At 38.1% G+C, this 18,157-nt stretch overlaps 1 protein-coding gene across 1 annotated transcript; it reads left to right on the top strand.

The window, feature by feature from the left end:
• Positions 1–2: 2 nt before the first annotated feature.
• On the top strand, positions 3–13,418 carry NDUFAF5 (NADH:ubiquinone oxidoreductase complex assembly factor 5; the record flags this gene model as incomplete). Its single annotated transcript, XM_008642048.2, has 13 exons — positions 3–20; positions 564–604; positions 829–892; positions 1,547–1,594; positions 1,696–1,799; positions 2,278–2,317; positions 4,040–4,237; positions 4,834–4,894; positions 6,132–6,215; positions 6,582–6,664; positions 6,797–9,983; positions 10,732–10,896; positions 12,611–13,418. Coding segments are annotated over 11 exons (828 nt in total), but the record flags the coding sequence as incomplete, so codon positions are not given.
• Between the last annotated feature and the right edge of the window lie 4,739 nt (positions 13,419–18,157).

Raw genomic sequence — 18,157 nt, 5'->3', positions numbered from 1 at the left:
GCGATTACCTGCGGGAGGAGGTGCGGGGTCGGGGGGTGGCTGGCGGGGTCGCCTTGAGTGCTGTTGCCAGTTCCGGGCCCCGCAGTTTAGGGGGGATATTGAGGAGCTGGAGCGGGTCCAGAGAAGGGCAGCGGGGCTGGTGAAGGGGCTGGAGCACAAGTCCTCTGAGGGAGCTGGGGTGTTCAGCGTGGAGAAGAGAAAGCTCAGGGGTGGCCTTATCACTCTACAATTCACTGACAGCAGGATGTAGCCAGGTGGGAGTCGCTCTCTTGTCCCAAGCAGCCAGCGACAGGATAAGAGGTCTCAAGCTGTGCCAGGGGAAGTTGAGGTTGGACATTAGGAATTCCTTCGCAGAAAGGAGTGATCAGACATTGCAATGGGCTTCCCAGGGAGGTGGTGGAGTCGCCGTCCCTGAAGGTGTTTTAAGGAAAGACTGGACGTGGCACTCAGTGCCATGGTTTAGTTGACGAGGTGGTGTTTACTCATAGGTTGGACTTGATGATCTCAGAGGTCTTTTCCGGCCTCATTGATCCTGTGTTTCTGACCGCCGGCTCTTCCCCCAGGTCGGCGGCAGGATCGCGGACCGGGTGTTTGACATCACCAGGTGAGCCCCGCCGTGTCCCGCACCCTCCCCTCACCCCCAGGGGACGGGACCCTTGGGGAGAACCGCTGGGTGCGGAGCGCCTTTCCCCGCGGTGCCACAGAAGGATGCTCGACGGGCTGAGTTCAGTAAGGCCCGTAGAGATTAGTAGTGAAACTTGATATAATCTAAAATTAAAAATGTTTTAAGACTTGGTTATGCTATGTATTGCTAATCTTATCCTTTAGAACGTTTCCTCTCGCTTTGGATGTTGGCTCTGGAAGAGGTTACATAGCTCAGCACTTAACCAAGGTACTCTCTCTTCATACTTAAAGGTGTTTAAAGGGAGTTCATATGTGTTCCTCCCTTTCACAAAGAGCTCTGTTACAACTTAAAACAATTATCTGAGTCTTGATATGAGGTAAGTCGTCTCCCCCATACCTGTAGTTATCATTCAAAGCTCTGTGTTGTGCAGGCTGTTCTTAATTTATTGCCACTGAAAGCTTGACAAGTGGTAGTGCAAGGGAAGTTATCTGCTATATAACAGTTAACTTATAGTTTTATGTAGGAATATGCATGGGTTTTTGGGGAATTTATTGGCCACAGTTAATTGTTAGAGAAGTGTCATTATGGAGATTTTAAAGCCATTAACAATTTACCCTTCATGAACCATGCTGTAAGTAGAGGTGCTTCCTTGGCTGTTAATCCATGGTTTATATTTAACTAAATTTATGGCTAAAATTACAAAACGTGTTTTCTGTCACCATTTCTGCCTCAGCTGTTCTCCCTGGGAGCAGGTGCCATGTTGGGTGGGGAAAAGTGCTTTCTGCTTTATATAAAGCTTTTATCAAAAGCTGAGAAGACTCTTTCTAACTTATTGTAAATAGGTGTAAGTGCTAAAAAATGACTTATGTCCATTTACAAAACAACTTAAATATTTCATAGACTTCTAAAATTTTATTTCAGGAAACAGTTGAAAAACTTATTCAAGTTGATATCGCAGAGAATGCTTTAGTAAGTAACTTTTTGAATGCTACAGTGCTTCAATTCTGTAATACAGGAAATCAAAAGAAGTGAGTTTCTGATGAGTTGTTTGCCTTCTAACCCAACATTAGAAAAACCCTATAGAATCTGAAATCCCGACGGTCAGGGTCGTAGCTGATGAGGAATTCCTTCCTTTCAAAGAAGATACATTTGATCTTGTTGTTAGCAGCTTAAGGTATGTATTAATAATTTTTTTTGTTTGTTTAAATTGTTAAGAATGTTCTTTTCAGAGTAGCTTTAAGAAAATAAATCCCACAAAGATTACTTGTCCATTAAAAAGCGATAAGAAATGTACTTGCATAGTTAATATGAGCATGCATTAGGAAAAACTGCTATCCTGGTGATTCTTCCTGTTTTGTTTGTTTACTTTCATTCAAAACACTTGGAGCTTCTCTCTTTCCTGCATTTTGACAAACTAGTCTCCAGGACTTGCATTTTCTCAACCAAAAAAAAGAAAGAAAAAAGTGCCATGTGGATAAACTTTGGTTCTTGTTTAGTATCAGTTTCAAGCAGGTGTTTCAGCATGGTTGCAGCTTGAGAAACCAGTTTGTGGCTTTGGCTCCTGAAACTTACTTAGATAATTAAATAGTTACTTGAATTCCCTAAATTTGATTTAATCTGAAATTGTAAAATGTACACTTCTGTTCTTTCAGTTTACATTGGGTGAATGACCTTCCTAAAGCTTTCAAAGAGGTAAGAAACTGGTTTTTAAAACTGTAAGTCAGCACTTGCCATTACTTGTACTCTGTATTTCCTGGTCTTCTTTAAATAAGAGACACAGAAATAACTCCTGTTGCACACAAGTATTTTTTTGCAATACTTTTGGCAGTTTGAGGAGCATCAGTTGATATTGCTGCTCATTTGCTCCCTCAAATCAGTTTGGAATAAATAGCTGAAACAACATGTTTGTGTAATATTTTGGATTCTCTACAGCTGTGATCATGGTAACTAATGTCACCTGAGGCAGTGCTATTGATTTTTCTTGTTGTTAGTTCTTACTATTTGTAGAACAATACTAAGCTTCTCCAGAACTGCTTTATGGAGCTTGAGTTATTTTTATGTCTCAGCTGTTTATTTTGAAATACAGCTTTGATCAAGGCTTTTTGGTTTTGAAATGAAGCAAATTCTTGTTGAGGACAAAAATTTTTTTTTTTTTTTTTTCAGTAACAGTTTTGGTCATTTTGGATTAGTTCAGCTCTTCCCTGCAGGTGTAAACTTCAGTCAAATCAAAAACATGGAGCAAGGACAAGGAACATGTTAACCATTTTGCTGTTTTTTCCATTTGTTTCAAATTGATCAGTCATTGCAGTGCTGTTTTATCACCTGTTGGTAGGAATAGGACTGCCCTACTGTTACTGAAATAATAAAAACCAATTGAAATGCATTCAGTACTTATAAAAAATACTTCTAAAGAAATATACAATTTTCACTGGAACTTAAGTATTCTATGTAGTATCAAATACTTTCTCCCACAGTAAATATAACTGACACTGTCTCACAATGGGGAGGGAACTGGGCCTCTTGGCCAACTGTCATGATTTCCTGTGTTGGTACCACTGTCTTTAACTAATGAAAACTGCCTTTAACTGCCTAATTTTCTTACCTATCAATTAAAGGCTTTTTTACTATCACAGAAAAGGTAGCTTGGTTAATACTTAATTAAAAAACAATTGAAAATATTTTTGTTTCTAAAGTGTTGGAAGCTTTTGCTGTCTTGTTAGCCTGATTATGTAATCAGGCTCTTCTGGATGTCTAAACCAGAGATCATTTCCAATTCTTAAAGAAAAAAGAAAGCATGAATTTATTGGCCTTCTCACTAAGAAGGGGGCTAGGACTTAGGAGACCAGAAAGCAGCTTGTCAGCCTTGGTGTTTGAGTTACGATATTGTTGTTCTGGCAAGTTAATAATAAGTAATGGTAGACATAATAAATATGGCATTACTTGGTTGTCTCAGAAGTGCAGAGATCACTACTGGAAACTAAAGCCTCCATTTCTCTTAAATCAAGCCATTAAGAAGTGCTTTTGCTCTCAGAAAGCAAAAGTAAATAGCATACTTATCTTAATCTACCCTCCTTTTAGGAGTAAATTAATTGAGAATATTGTTCTAGGAGTATTCTGCTGAAAATAGTTTACTCTCAATTTCCACAGTTTCTTCCATGTTTCCTGACTGTAAGTGTAATTTCTGAGGATTTACGCTTAGAAATAGAAAATAGCCTCTCTTCAGACAGAGTATTTGCTTACAGTGTGACCAGAAGCCATGGCATAGCTTGTCCCACAGAACACAGCTAACATTAAAAGTCTGTTACAGCTCTTAAAATGATTGCTTGAGTTCACTAAGAAAGAAAGGTCTAAGAAGCACTTAGTTATGTAGGCTTCATGTAGCAAAGCTGTGACCTGTGTATTTCTGTGTTGTAGATTCACCAGGTCCTCAAGCCCGACGGGGTGTTCATCGGAGCCATGTTTGGGGGGGACACTCTGTACGAGCTCCGCTGCTCCCTGCAGCTGGCAGAGCTGGAGAGGGAAGGGGGCTTCTCTCCTCACGTCTCGCCATTCACTGCCGTCGCCGATTTGGGACATCTGCTTTCCAGGGCTGGCTTTAACACCCTGACTGTGGTAATTATGAGTTAGAGAACAATCAGGCAGAACAATCCAGAACATCAGAGCTGCTGGAATATAAAAATCGCTATTTGCTAATGTAGTAAAAACATATTGCTTCCTTCTGTGTATGGTGCACCTCGCTGAAACAGGCTGCAGAAATAGCTTGGACTTCCTCCGGTTTTGGCTTTGTGGTGATTAATGGAACCAACCGAAGTGTATCTTTGGCTCATGGCCCAGTAGAATTTGGAGGGTTTTCTTGGAGAAATGTCAGAGAATGTTAGACCTGCATGAAAAACCTATAGACACTTGCTCTTTCTTTTAAAACCAAGAAGAAAATAATGGCATTTAAAATAAAATTTGATTGCATTTGGGCTACTAAGGAAAACTTTTTAGAAATGTTAAACTAGTACATGATTCCTAGAAATACATTGTTTGAGCAGAAGAGGCAGATGAATAGAATTGCTGAGTGCTTTGGGTTGGAAGGGACCTTAAAAATCATCTCGTTCAAACCCTCCTGCCATGGGCAGGGAATAGTTTGGTAGTATAAGGTTGACATAATGCTATTGGTTTGGCTTGATATGCTCTAAAACTGAACTCCTCAATTCTTTTAGGATACTGATGAAATCCAGGTCAACTACCCGGGGTTATTTGAGGTTATGGAAGACTTGCAAGGCAAGTATATTCTTTGTGGAAACATAAAGGTTTTCTATATCAGTGGTGCAGACACAGAAGAGTTTTACTGTGTGTTTCTTAACTCCAAATCATAGAATCATGTGGGTGGGAAAGAAGCTTTAAAGGCCATCTAGTCCAACTCCCTGCAGTGAGCAAAGACGTCTTGAACTAGATCAGGTTGCTCAGAGCTCCGTCCAACCTGGTCTTGGATGTTTCCAGGTGTGGGGCATCCACCACCTCTCTGAGCAACCTGAGCCAGTGTTTTACCATCATCATCACAAAAAATTGCTTTCTTAAAAAAATAAATCTTACTGCAACAGGGGAAGCAGTAGTTTTTTTCCTGCTATCTAGTGAGTCAGGAGATTATGCCTGTCAGGAGATTTGTGTTGGGAAGCACAAGTCAAAGATTTGCTACTTCATGGTCTGCTGTGAACGTTCTGCTTCCCTGGGGTTCCTGTTCTGCATGAGCCTGTGTCAGTGTGAGGTGCAGAAAAGCCCTTAAAGGGAGACAGAAGCCAGTATCCCACACACTGACGGTTTCCTGTGAGCCTTTCTAATTACCAGGGCATTCAGCAAACTGCTTTGGAATGAGAATAAATATATCCTTAATTTGGAGTCTGCTGAGGAGCAGCAAACAATTGAGTAACGATTTTGTTAATATTCTGATTGCATTTGTCATGGATTGTAAAGCAGTCATTCACATGCAGTCTGTTGTTACTGACAGCAACTCAGGGCATTTCTTATCTGGATCAACTGCTGTTTGGAGTAATTCCTTAACGGAAAGGCAACTTTTATTCTCAGCAGAAACATTCAGATGCAGTAAGTGATTAAAAAGATTAGAATTGTGGTTGGTTTATTTTGTATTTTAAATCTATTGGGATAGTAATTTAAATGATTATCTGTTAAAACAATATAGTGATGTGTCTCAATAAACACTTTGTACTCATTCTTAAAATTAGTTATAACCCTAAATGTTTGAAGACTCAGGCTGAAGAAGTAATACTTTGAAATGATTCCTAGCAATGCAAACTGTAAATTGCAAAGCATGGGAATTAAAAGTTTTGGATTCTTACACATAAGAAACTCACCTAATGATTTGTGCTATGTTCTCCCTTACAGTGAAGTGCAGAGGTTTCGTACTTACTCTGGCTTAGTAAGAATCTGTCCTTAGTGCATGAGACTTAACTCATGGCATGTGCTATATCTTCTTTTTCTTAAAGCTGAAACATATTTTTAGGTATGGGGGAGAGTAATTGCTCTTGGAATAGAAAACCTCTGCTACACAGGGAGACAATGCTAGCAGCTGCTGCAATATACCAAGGTCAGTATTTGAGAGGTAATGAGTTCATCTAAAATGACTTTAAGAACAGTTTTTTCTGTGTCTTTTTCTATGACATTTGTGTAAAAAAAACAAACAAAAAAACCCCACACAAAATACACCCGAAGCAAAACCAAAATCCCCAAATACTTCAGAACAAAATGCCATTGTCACAAGCTATTTTTAACCTTAATTATAATGCCAGGATTTGAACTATATGCACCAGTATGAGATATTTTTATTGTCCCAAATCTTTCACCAGGAGTCATTATGATGAATATGTCACGCTTAGTGCTGATGTGCTGAGAACTAAGTGTTTCTTAGAACTGACAGTCTGTACCTTTTCTGTCTCCCTTCCTGCCCTAGCAGAAATGTACGGAAACAGCGATGGCTCAGTACCTGCCACGTTTCAGATCTACTACATGATTGGCTGGAAATACCATGAATCACAGGTAATGTGAAGCTCTTATTTTCTCTTTGAACACACTTTTTAAAAAGTGATGTTTTAAAAGTTTTTTACAAAACATTTTAATTTAAAATTAGCGCTTTATGTATTTTTTTCTTCTTTTTTTTTTTTTTCTTAGGCAAAACCAGCCCAGCGAGGTTCTGCAACAGTTTCATTTGGAGATCTGTCAAAAATAGAAGGACTTCTTAAAAGAGGAAAAAAATAGTTGTTCATCAGAAATAATAATTGTCTTGAAACTTCTGTAAAACTTTTAATTGCAGACAGTCTTCACCTGTGTTTTTTTAGTGAAGACATCCTGAAATGCTAATAAAGTACATGCAGTAGAGGGTTTTTGTATTGTGCCACAGCATCATTTGTGTGAAATGGTGTTCATTTTTTTGTTTCTAGATAAATGTTTGAGCAGTTTGTTCTCTCAAGTCTTTGAGAAAACAATTCAACTCTCAACTTTTCATTAAATTACTATTTTCAAAAATAATGCCTCTTCCAGCATTTCAGTATCACAGGCTGCTCCAGGTATAGTTTACATGTCTTGAATGTATTTTTGAGTTATTTCTCAAATAGTAGATCATAATAAATAATAGTGTATTATAAAAGTAAAGAATGGCAGCAGGTATGTTTATAAGACATCCTATAAGAGAAACTACCAGCAAATACAAAGATATAAATTATTATGGTTTTAATGGATTGGAAAGTATGGGTAAAAAGTTATTGTGAGTATTGTTTGAGATTTGAATAATTGATAGTTAATCTAAATACTAGTTTAAAATTACGTTTACACATTACTTTCCACTTTTCTATGTCAGAGGCTAAAAAAGCAGTAATTTCGTAAAAAGGAGTAATTTCCTCCTTAGCTGTGCCATGAAGCTGTGACTTTTTCTGTCTATAACTGCATTACCAGAAATTTATATTAATTGCAACTATGATCCATTAATACAAGAAGTTTAGAAAAAAGTATCTGCCCAGAGATTTTGCTTGATTGCAGCATTCATAGAGACGGGGAGAAACAAAAAGAACAAAGACTATGTAAGCAAATACACAGTTCAGTATGTTTTATCGTAGTATCTGAGTGGTATATCAATACTGGTGGAACTAAAGCCTTTTTAAGCTTATTTCCTAGGCTTTTTAAAGATTATCCACCAGGTGGAGTTTGACAGCATTTGTGTGTGGCAACAAACCCAACAGGCTAGGTAGGCAGAAGCCTTCCCATCTGTAAGGTCCTGATTTGGGGGGGTTATTTTAACTACCAGGCTTTGACTTTGAATAAGAAATGGGCAGAGAAGGTACAAATCATGAGAAGGAGGGCAGGAATACTCTGTCCTGTTTTTGCTTAGCAAGCCTAACCTGTAATTATTCGAGGGAAATGAGTTCATCTTTCGTTTTCATGGAAAAGAACAGTAATGCTCCTGGAGAAAGGGGGAGAGACTCTAAATGGTCTGATAACCTTTAAAGCCATCTAAAGACTAAATCTAAAACAAGAGCTTGTTTCTGTGAAAGCCTCTTTTTTTTTTTTAATACTACATCAGTGGACTCAGTGCAAGATACTGCATCTCTTCAGGTCTTCTCGGGCTTAAATAAAATCCCTTGTTTCTGGAGAAATCTCTGGTTTCCCAGATGTAGTTTTACAGTGAAGTTATGCATCAAATTAATGTAACTTTATAAATCATTGCTTTAGTAGGTTAATTTCCAGTCACTTGAGCTGGTGGTTGTGACTCAGACATGTTAAGGGAATGAGGAGGTGGAATGTGCTGGGTAAATGTTAATTGGAGAAGTGCTCCTACTGTGCTCCTTTGAAGTACTCAAGTAATGGAGAAAAGGAAGGATTTCCAGTTCTTTGATTTCGTATTTCATAGATGGCATACATAAATAGTGTTTTGGTAGTGGGGACACTACCTTCTGTACCTTCTGAACAGGGAGAAAAGATGGGCAGTTTTCCTCCTAGTACTTGGGGGGGAAAAAAGGTGTAGATATTCCATTAATTTGGAGAAGGGCTGGGGAGTAATAGAAGTAAGGTGTAGTAAATATGCCATTGGAGCAGTGTGGGTTGGAATAAAGGGGCATGTGACAGGCAGGCAAGGTGTTCATTTCCCTGGCTATGTTTGAATAACTGCCTTTGTGTGGGTTTTTAACTGCAATTATGGGGGTTTTTTCTGCAGTACTTCTTGAAATTCTAGGTTATTCCTGGTTTCTACGAGTTGCTTGATTAAGTAACTTTGAAAACACTTCGTTTACTATGAACAGATGTTTTTGTCACGAGGCTCTGTTTCATTTTACATTTTAATTCTTTTTCAGATTTAAGTCTTTATGGCTTTCTAAAATTGTAAGGAAGAAGAACGTGGTTTCCAGTTGCTAGCCTAGTACTTTGTGTATGCTGAGAGTCAGCTTGTGCAGAGTAAGTAACTTCTAAAAAGTTGTGAAAGTGACATAACGTCTCTTGTAAGCTTAGTTTAAAAAATCTTTATGCATAATACAGAGTATTTTTTCTCCTGATTACAGAATGAGAAAGATAATTATTTTCTTTAAGCAGAAGCTAGGAGCCCATAAATAAAATAAAAATAAGTTTAGAAGAAGCATGGTTGCACTTATGAACGTGAGTTTTTTTATTTTAGGGTTTGAGTCACAGATCAGTGAGTATACTTGGTTTGTGTCTTTGGTTTCAAGATCTGTCAATGTATAGTTTTATTCAAGTCTGTTTAGGATAAAGGAATGAGATCCTATACTTTGAAGACTAAGAATTCGTGAAGTTAAAACATGAGAGAGAATTCTTCATTACCTCTAATTTATAAAAATATCATCCAGAAAGTACAGAAGTGAACCATACAAAAATAAATTTAATTGTATTTCTTTACACTGTTTAAAAAAGAAAAATATTAATTACACTCTTCTAATGTTTTCTAGAAAAACTAGGAGCTAACACTGAGCTTTCAGTTGCGGGGGAGAAACACACCAAGATTTCATATAGTGTTTCATTGGAATTTCCTGAAGCAAAAACCTGATCTCAGGGATTAAATTCATTAGAGCATCTTGTTTAAGAAGCCACGTTTTAGAAAGTTAGCATGTATGTTAAACCTCTTAAGTTTTCATTTGTCTAACCCAAAGACTTAATATCCACTTTTCAAAGATGTGATCTATTTTTGCCCAGGTTTTGGAGCCATTACTTTGGAGGAGTGCAATTCTTGTAGTGCTTTGATTGGAATCAGTCTGAGTACTGAAACAAATGTGATATGTAGATAGTGCTTTGATTTCTTGAATATCTTGGGTGTCTTCAGGTGAAGGAAAAGGAAGAAGAGAATAAAAACTTGAGATAGGTAAGTTTAGCTGAAGGCTACATATCAGAGTGAAGCGGAAAACACTGAAGGAGTGTATTTGCTGCTTGTAGGGGAAAAACAACTCATGACTTACTTAAATCAAGTTAGAATTGAAGTGATTTGTTGATTTATTGATAGTTTGTAATTAACTGTTAGTCCATGAACTATACGTGCAGGATTAATGGCAGCAATATAACAGATAAATGACTACTATACCCTTTACAAAACCTTAATAAACACCTTCACATGCCTAAACACACTCCTATAGCACCCCCCCCACCCCCCGAAATTTGCAGGTAAATGCTCACCCCTGTCCCTTTAACAGGAGGTTTCAGTGGTATGAGCTCACCCTTTTCAGAGTATGTTATCCTGTGTGCATCCATCATCTTAGGAGATGTGGATGCTGTAGCTGCATTCTTGCCTGGGCTGTTCCTATCACCCATGAGTCCACCCAGCTGTTGGGGCAGGACCCCCAAGGTGACCCCCCCAGGAGTGACCTGTGCTTGTTGCACCCTGTGCTCTCAGCCCACGGCCAGGGGAGGGTGTTCTCTCAGGCCTCCACAGAACTTGAGGTGCCAGGGGCAGCTTCTTGGTATCAGACCAGGTTTTCACTGCTTTTTTCTCCCTGTTAGGAAATGTTAGGGCTTTTTATATTTGATTTTTAAGCTGATTCTTCTTTCCCACCTGAGGTCTCTTGGTAACTGCCTGATTACTATTTCATGTGATTGATGGTTATCTTCATTTTCAGACAATCTCAGCGGATTTGGAGCAAACACCCTCTCAGTACTGGACGTTTTGTTCACACACATAGCACTTGTATTTCTATCATAGCAGCTGATGTCCAGGATTTTCTGCCACATTGTACTCCATGTAGGTTTCCCGCATTACTTGGAGCTGTTTCCTGGAATACAAGGTATGTTGAGAAAGGAAGAGACAAATTCCTCAGAAGAAGTGTTCCTGTTTGGAACCTTATTTTGAAGCAGTGAATGATGCATACGGGAGAAGCTTATTTGGCCTCAGACTGTTCATGATAGGCCAGAATATATTAAAACTTAGAAGTTTTCTAATAATAATACATAAAATAAGGAGGTTTCATTGTTAATCATGCTAATAAATTCCAATTCATGCATTTGTTTTTCTGCATTCTGTAGGCATTCCTTACAATTTGTACAAGTTGAAGAGCAACTTAAAAGTTGAGATCTGCACATTAATGTGTGACTTCTTAATTTATTCTTTTAGTAGTACATCCACAGTTTGTGTGAGTACTCTAAGAAAACAAGTGTACAAGCAAAAAATAAAACTGCCCTTGTGAATCTACCGTGAAAAATTCCATACTTCTGATCAGATATAATTTCTGGTTTCATAGATGACAAGACTACAGGGACAGAAATACATTGGGTACATTTCAGCAGCCTTCCAGTACTAAAGGAGCTGCAAAAGAGCTGGCGAGGGACTTTAAGGGCATGTAGTGACATGGGGTGATCGCTTTAAACTGAAAGGGAGTAGGTTTAGATTAAATAATAGAAAAAAAATTTTCTCTGTGAGGGTGGTGAGGCCCTTGAACAGGTTGTCCAGGGGAGCTGTGGATGCCCCATCCCTGGAGAAGTGTTCAAGGCCAAGTTGGATGGGGCTTGCAGCAACCTGGTCTAGCAGGTCTCCCTGCCAGTGGCAGAGGGTGGGAACAAGGTGAGCTTTATCATTTCTCTCAACCCAAACCATTCTATGATCCTGTGTATAAAATACCACATTTTTAGCCAAATCAACAATGGAAAAGAATTCATTATTTTACTCGGTATATGCATTCGTTTAAATGGTTTGAATCTCTAACCTTGAACTTTTTACGTCTGAAGCACCCTAATATTAAAATATCATTTGTTCTGTGGAAATACTAGCCAAAATGAACAATTTACTAAGGGAATCTACTGGGTAACAGGCCTAAGAAGTAGTAACTTAAAGTTTTTGTTGATAGTGGAATCACTGTACTCCCTGAGGTTTTTTTTCTCCCTGGAATTTTTTCCTCCCGGAGTTGTTTTCTCCCTAAACTGAGACACTGATGGTTGTATGTAATGCCCATTTTTTCAGCTGTTCCATCATCTTCTCTTCACAAAGTGTGTATTGCTGTAGCATTCAGGTGCCAGGGGCATCAGTTCTTACCAAAAACTATTTAAGGAATGTTTTGAAGTCTCCCATTTCTTTTTCTACCATGTATTCTATTTTTAGTTTTGTGAAGATCTATTACTTTATTCCAGTTCTAGAACTATTGATTGCTTTAATTTGATGCAGAACTTATATTTGTTACAGAACTCTTGATGTCAGTTGCTTTCACTTCTGTAATTAAAAATGTAATTGCCATTAAGTACCACTTCAGATTTGGGGATTATGTTCCCAGTCAATACCTTTTCTGACTCAAAAGCAGGATGCCCAATCTTAGAGTAATATTGCAATTCTGAGGCAGCAGCTGTAGTGAGCTTTACTTGGTAAACTAATGCTGAGCTTCGTAGGTAGCTAAGTTCAAAATATAAGCCAAAGTCATAACTCGGTATCCACTTAACACAGATTTGCATAGCCTCTTGTCCATGCCTGACTTTTTGTCTGTGATTTTTTTTTTTTTTTTTTTTTTAACCTAGAATTGTTTCTGAAATTCTAAAAGAATAGCTGAGCTGGAGCTACTGCCAAGAGGTTTTGTTAATCACATCTCAAACAAAGCATTCCTCAGATGATTTTGCCTCCGGGATTCAACTTCGAAGGCATTCTCAGGGGGAGCTGCGGTGCTGTCACAGCACTGTTGAGTCAACAGACGTAGAGCACTTGTTTGATGCATGGATGACTGATCTTCGATTACCACCTTTCACAAAACAAACGAAAACATCTGTTCTCTTATTTATATGTGAGCTTTCCAAGTAGGAGTGTACAATTTTCTTTTGTTTATTTTTGTTGTGTGTGTTCTTTTTCCCTCCTGACTCACTGAATCTTCATTGTATGGGAAGTGAAACTTTGAGCACTGAATGGGTTGGGTGATTGCATCTCTATTCAGGATGTTTTACAGCATGGTGGTTGGTATTTTTTGGTACCTAAAAGTTTATTATCCCTTAGAAGATAGCTAAGCACAGAGTTTTAAATTAAATTCTATCCCAAAGATATGGCATTAAGATAATGGTATGATTATTTATTAGCCTATGTTTGGAGCAGACTTAGTTGTTCTGCTTTGGGAAGGAATTCTGGTTTATGAACCCAAAGGCTTCCGAAGTGTTTCCCTGCAGAGAGTTAGTAAATCTTCACAAATACAAAATTACTCAGTCCCTGCTCTTCTTTCTGGCATTTTCTGCTGGGCAGCTTGGCTTTGTTATACTGGCTCTCCTAGATCTCTGAATAGTCGCATAGAGACTGTGCATAATTTTAGAAGTCTTGAGAATTGAAATCAGAGCCCCTTAGCTGTAAAAAGGATCTGAGAGTTAGACCACAGAATGGCTTGGGTTGGAAGGGGCCTTAAAGCTCATTTAGTTCAACCCCCCTGCCATGGGGAGGGACACCTTCCACTAGAGCACCACCCTGAGTGCTGCAGCAATACAAATGCTTCTGTGCACCTACTTGTTCAGGCTCTGTTTTTGAGTATTGCTGAATAACTCCATTTAACTGTACTGTAAATATTATTTGTTTTCAAGCAGTTAACCATCTTGAAAACACATCAACATGACTTAGTAAGTATAACACTTGATGAATTTACAAATGAATCTTGGCATAAGGCAAATGCATTTTAACACTATGGTTTGTATGCATGCTCCCTGCATATTTATTTTCAACTTCCAGTTGATTAGCTGCTTTGTCTTGTGTGCAGAAATGGCCTGTTTAATGCAGTAGGAAGTCGAGTAGAAGCCAGCATTTGTTGATAGATGCTTTGAACAGGCACAGTCAGACATTTTAAATTATTCTAACTAAGCAGGAATTCTAATTTATTTCTAAAGATAGAAGTACAACAACCCAATTACCTAGTTTCCTCACAGAGTGTAATGAGTACAATTAGCATAAAATTGGTCTATAAATTTAATGGGCAATTTCTTGTGTGGACATTGAAAACACTAGTAGAAATGTGGCAAGCTATATTAGAGTCCATATAGTAACTTGCTCCCATTGGATGCTTCCTTGACAGAAGGCATTACTGTAAAATATCAATCAAATCTGTTCAGTACAAGGAGTTTCTAAAGTATTGGTTCCAACAGGCATGCCAATAGGCTTAAAAGTTCCTTCAATAAGAGAATTTTGTTGGCTGGGTTGGCAGTAGGGTTTTTTAGCTTTTAAAGATGGTATTCTGACTACAAATTCGAACTTGTAGTATATGTGAGGTTGTGGCCAGTTCTGTGTGTGTAGCCTCATAGGAACAGCTGGATCAGTTGTTCTAAATGCAGAATATACACACAGCTGATAATAAAGATAATAAAATAATATTTAATACTCTTGAAAGTGAAAGGGGTGCTGGAGTCTTGCAGCTGATGCAGAGGTTCTCAAATCATGATTCTGGCTGGTGCCAGCACTTGTGCAGTTGGTTGGATGTAACCAGCTGTGAGCCATTTCAGAAGTTCTAGATGATAGAACCCAAAGGATAATTTTGCCTCCCTTCTACAGCTGATTTGTTTGTCATGGGAAGTTCTCTATGTGAATGTATTTTCATCTAGTATAGTAAACTGAGACATAGAATAAGTTGCGGTGACCTGCTGAGACTAAAGTGGTGAAAATTAATGCTGTGAGAGAGAACACATACTTAGAAGAACATGAAGTTTCTTCTGCTTTGTCTGTTCCCTAGAGAATGAATAAATAAACAAAAAACCCAACCTTGAGGTTTGAAGATTCAGACCAAGTTCTTCAAAGTATATTTTCATGATGGATTTTTGATTTCACCCTAGTGCAAGCTGACATTACTGTAAGGAGAGAGAAATGTAAAAGACTTTTCTCTAAAACAAACTTACCAATCATGAAAATGCTTTAATTCCTTCAGGAGTGCATCCATTTTAAAGGTACTTTTATTGCACTATGCTGTTAAGTACAATGAATAAAATTATAGCTGCGACTGTGAAAATAGCAAGTTATTTCTTGTGCATTACAACAGCAACTCTCTTAGGGATTTATGCCCTACCACGCTTTTCCCTGTCTGATAATTTCATACAGCGCACTTGCCTGCCTTCCTCTTTTGCCTTATCACTGAGCAAATGAAGTAGTGTGGAGGTTCTGGGCTGCTCTGGAGAGCTGGTGGGCCACTGTGTGTACTCTGTGACTAGCAGCCTGCCAAAAAAAAAACAGGTCAGTGTGGTCAATTTACTTGGTTGTAGGGCCATTAAAAGATGTATCTTTACATTTCTAGGATTTAACTCAGAGCAATGTAAATTATTTTATTAAAATATATTAACACATAATTAACAATTCTGTTCCAGGTTAAACCCAAAGAATGTTAATCCTATGGGATTTCTAACTTTGGTTTATTCAATAAATAGTATTTTAAAGTAGGTATGAAAAAAATGGGGTTTTTTTAAGTTCCTGAACTCAATGTGAACCCCACAGCAAGGGGAGAAAAGCATGGAGCAGTCCATTGCTGGGCTCCCTCAAACTGAGCTGTACGCTGCTAAAATAGATGTTCTTATGGAGGAGAAGTGTTCTTAGGTCTTTTGTTCAGAGAGAGTCACAGAAAAGATAGGTCAAAGTTTTAAATAAATCTCTTGGGAGAGTGTATTCATATCTTACCTGGTAAATCAGTGCATCTCTCTTCACTAGTAGCTGAAGATTAAAGACCTGATTCTCTGATAAGAGTGTTTTGGCAGTAGAACTAATAAGTAAAGTATTTTGTCAGTCTGTGTAGGAATTTGGGTGTTTTTGACTTGGTATGTGAGAACCACCTCACTTAATCCTGATTATGGGAATAAAGTTATTCACAGGTAGTGCAGGAAGGGGCTGATTTTTGTGGCTGTGCTCACATGGGTAGCTGCTCCTGAGCCCCAGCAGTGTTTCAGGGCTGCCCTTACTTCTGGAGGCAAAAAAATTTTTAAAAAAATTTGAAAGTTCCCATCTCTGGAAATATGGTCAAGCTGGATGGGATTCTGAGCAACCTGATCTAGTTGAAGGTGTCCCTGCTCATTGCAGGGAGGTTGGACTAGATGGCCTTTAAAAGGCCTTTAAACCCAAACCTGTGATTCTGCGATCTTACTAAAGTGGAAATTATAATGTATTTCTCCCATAAAATGCTTTGTGATTAACAAAATAGAACTAAATGTAAGCACAAAGCAAACCCCTGTTTCCCAAGAAGTTTCAGAAGTTAAAAATATATGTATGGGTAAATTTGGAAGTTATCTGCAAGGTCAGGTAAGTAGAGCAACACTATTGCTTGTAAAAATAATTGTGTTGATTTTTCTCTTCTGTGAATTTTTTTCAGCACAGACTTTTACCGTCTATTGGAAGCAGAACACTTGTGCTCTGAAATGAATAATTAGCTGTTGAAGTAGGTCTGTACTGTGTCAGTACTGTCTTCCACTTGCCTGCTCTTATGTAACAGAAATTAAAACTAAAATGGGGAAAAGTTACTAAATCCTATACAGAGGTTTAACTTTTAAGAATGGGATTGTAATGTTAGGAAGATGCTGCTTGGGAAAGACACCTTTCCAACTAGTGTTCTCCTAGTAATCATGTTTTCAGCAGTGTTCTTGAAGAACTGAATTTCTGAGCATACTTCATTTTAAAAAATGATAGTAATTAAAACTCTAATATGGTGCCATTAACTGACTATTTTTGTGGAAGGTACCATGAGAAGCAAATCACTTAACAGTAATAAGGACATTAAATTCAGCATGCTATGAACCATGTATGGTTTGTATTTTAGTAAAACATGCACATTTCATTTTTCATAATGTATTTTGCATAAATGCTGAATGTAATTACTCTTTTTTGTCTATATTTGCAGCTATTGTCACTTGTATTAAGCTGTTTTGCAACTTCTCCAGCTCTGTGGAATACAACTAACTGTATGTTGCTGTCTATAATCAACTGTTTTATTAAAAGGCATAGTTATTTATTAAAAAAATTATTTAAATCCCTGTTCTGGTAAAGTTTACTCAGCAACACAATATAAACTGACCACAGGAGAATGAAGTCTATGATGGAAAGGAAATGTAATTTGCAAAGGTACAGCTCTAATAGAGGAATGTGTGTGATAGCCATGAAGACCTGCCTCTTTCACTGAGAACTGGAATAGTGAAGACAAGGGAAGGAAACTGAAGAAAGAAAGATAGCTTATAACCTAAATATTTAAATTCACACTCAAAACTAATGAGAGAGATATTACCAGCTCAAGATTTTAAAAAGTAAAGTATCATATTTTTCATTAACTTTCTGTAATAAATTAGATTGCATGTATGTTTTTCCATTTCACCTTTTCATGCCCTGCCTTCCCCTTTATATACTGTAGACAACTCTGCTAGTTTTTCATTTCCAAGCTCGGTTACTCAGAGGTACTCAATTACGTATCACAATGGTGTCTTTCTTTCCATTTCCTGAATGACAGAGTGAGTGTCATTTCTGCATTGATTCATATGTTAGGTTGCCACAAATGCTTAGGCTTTAAGACCTTGACATTAATTTCTTCTTCACAGCCATTTATGTCAGGAAAACTCAATTGTTTGAGCACTCCTGGAAAGTAAATGCAAGAAGTGCCCAGATATCATTAGATCAAATTCACTGAAAAATATAAGAAGGGAAGGGGTACAAAGTGAAGATATATGGCTGCAGATCTCGAGTGTGGTTAGACATGGAGATAAGCCTTGTAGCCTGCTTGAGCTCAGGTATTTTTATTGCTTCTGCAGAAATTAGTTGCATGTATAATCTGACAGCAGGTCACACAGCAGTTCGGCTGGACCAGGTCTGGAACTTTGACGTCCGGATTGCCAAGTTACTGCAGTTGGTGTTTTCCTTTGCTGCAGGCATTTGTTAGCATTTTTAAAAGCTGCTCTGAAAGGGAGCAAAGGGTATAGCTACAAACAGTGAAACTGTGGCCAATATGTAAATATGTTCTAAGTGGTCCAAGATCGTTGCAGGGATGGAAGTTTAGGCTCCTGAGGGAGCCTCTGCAAAGGAAAGGCAGAAGGCACAAAGCATTGAGGAACGAATCTTAATCGTACTTTCTGTCTGCTCCTTGTTGC

Source organism: Corvus brachyrhynchos, unplaced genomic scaffold, assembly GCF_000691975.1.
Source record: "Corvus brachyrhynchos isolate BGI_N302 unplaced genomic scaffold, ASM69197v1 scaffold69, whole genome shotgun sequence".
Lineage (NCBI taxonomy): Eukaryota > Metazoa > Chordata > Aves > Passeriformes > Corvidae > Corvus > Corvus brachyrhynchos.
The sequence above is the reverse complement of the archived record's forward strand: the minus strand, read 5'-3'. Positions and strand labels throughout refer to the sequence as shown.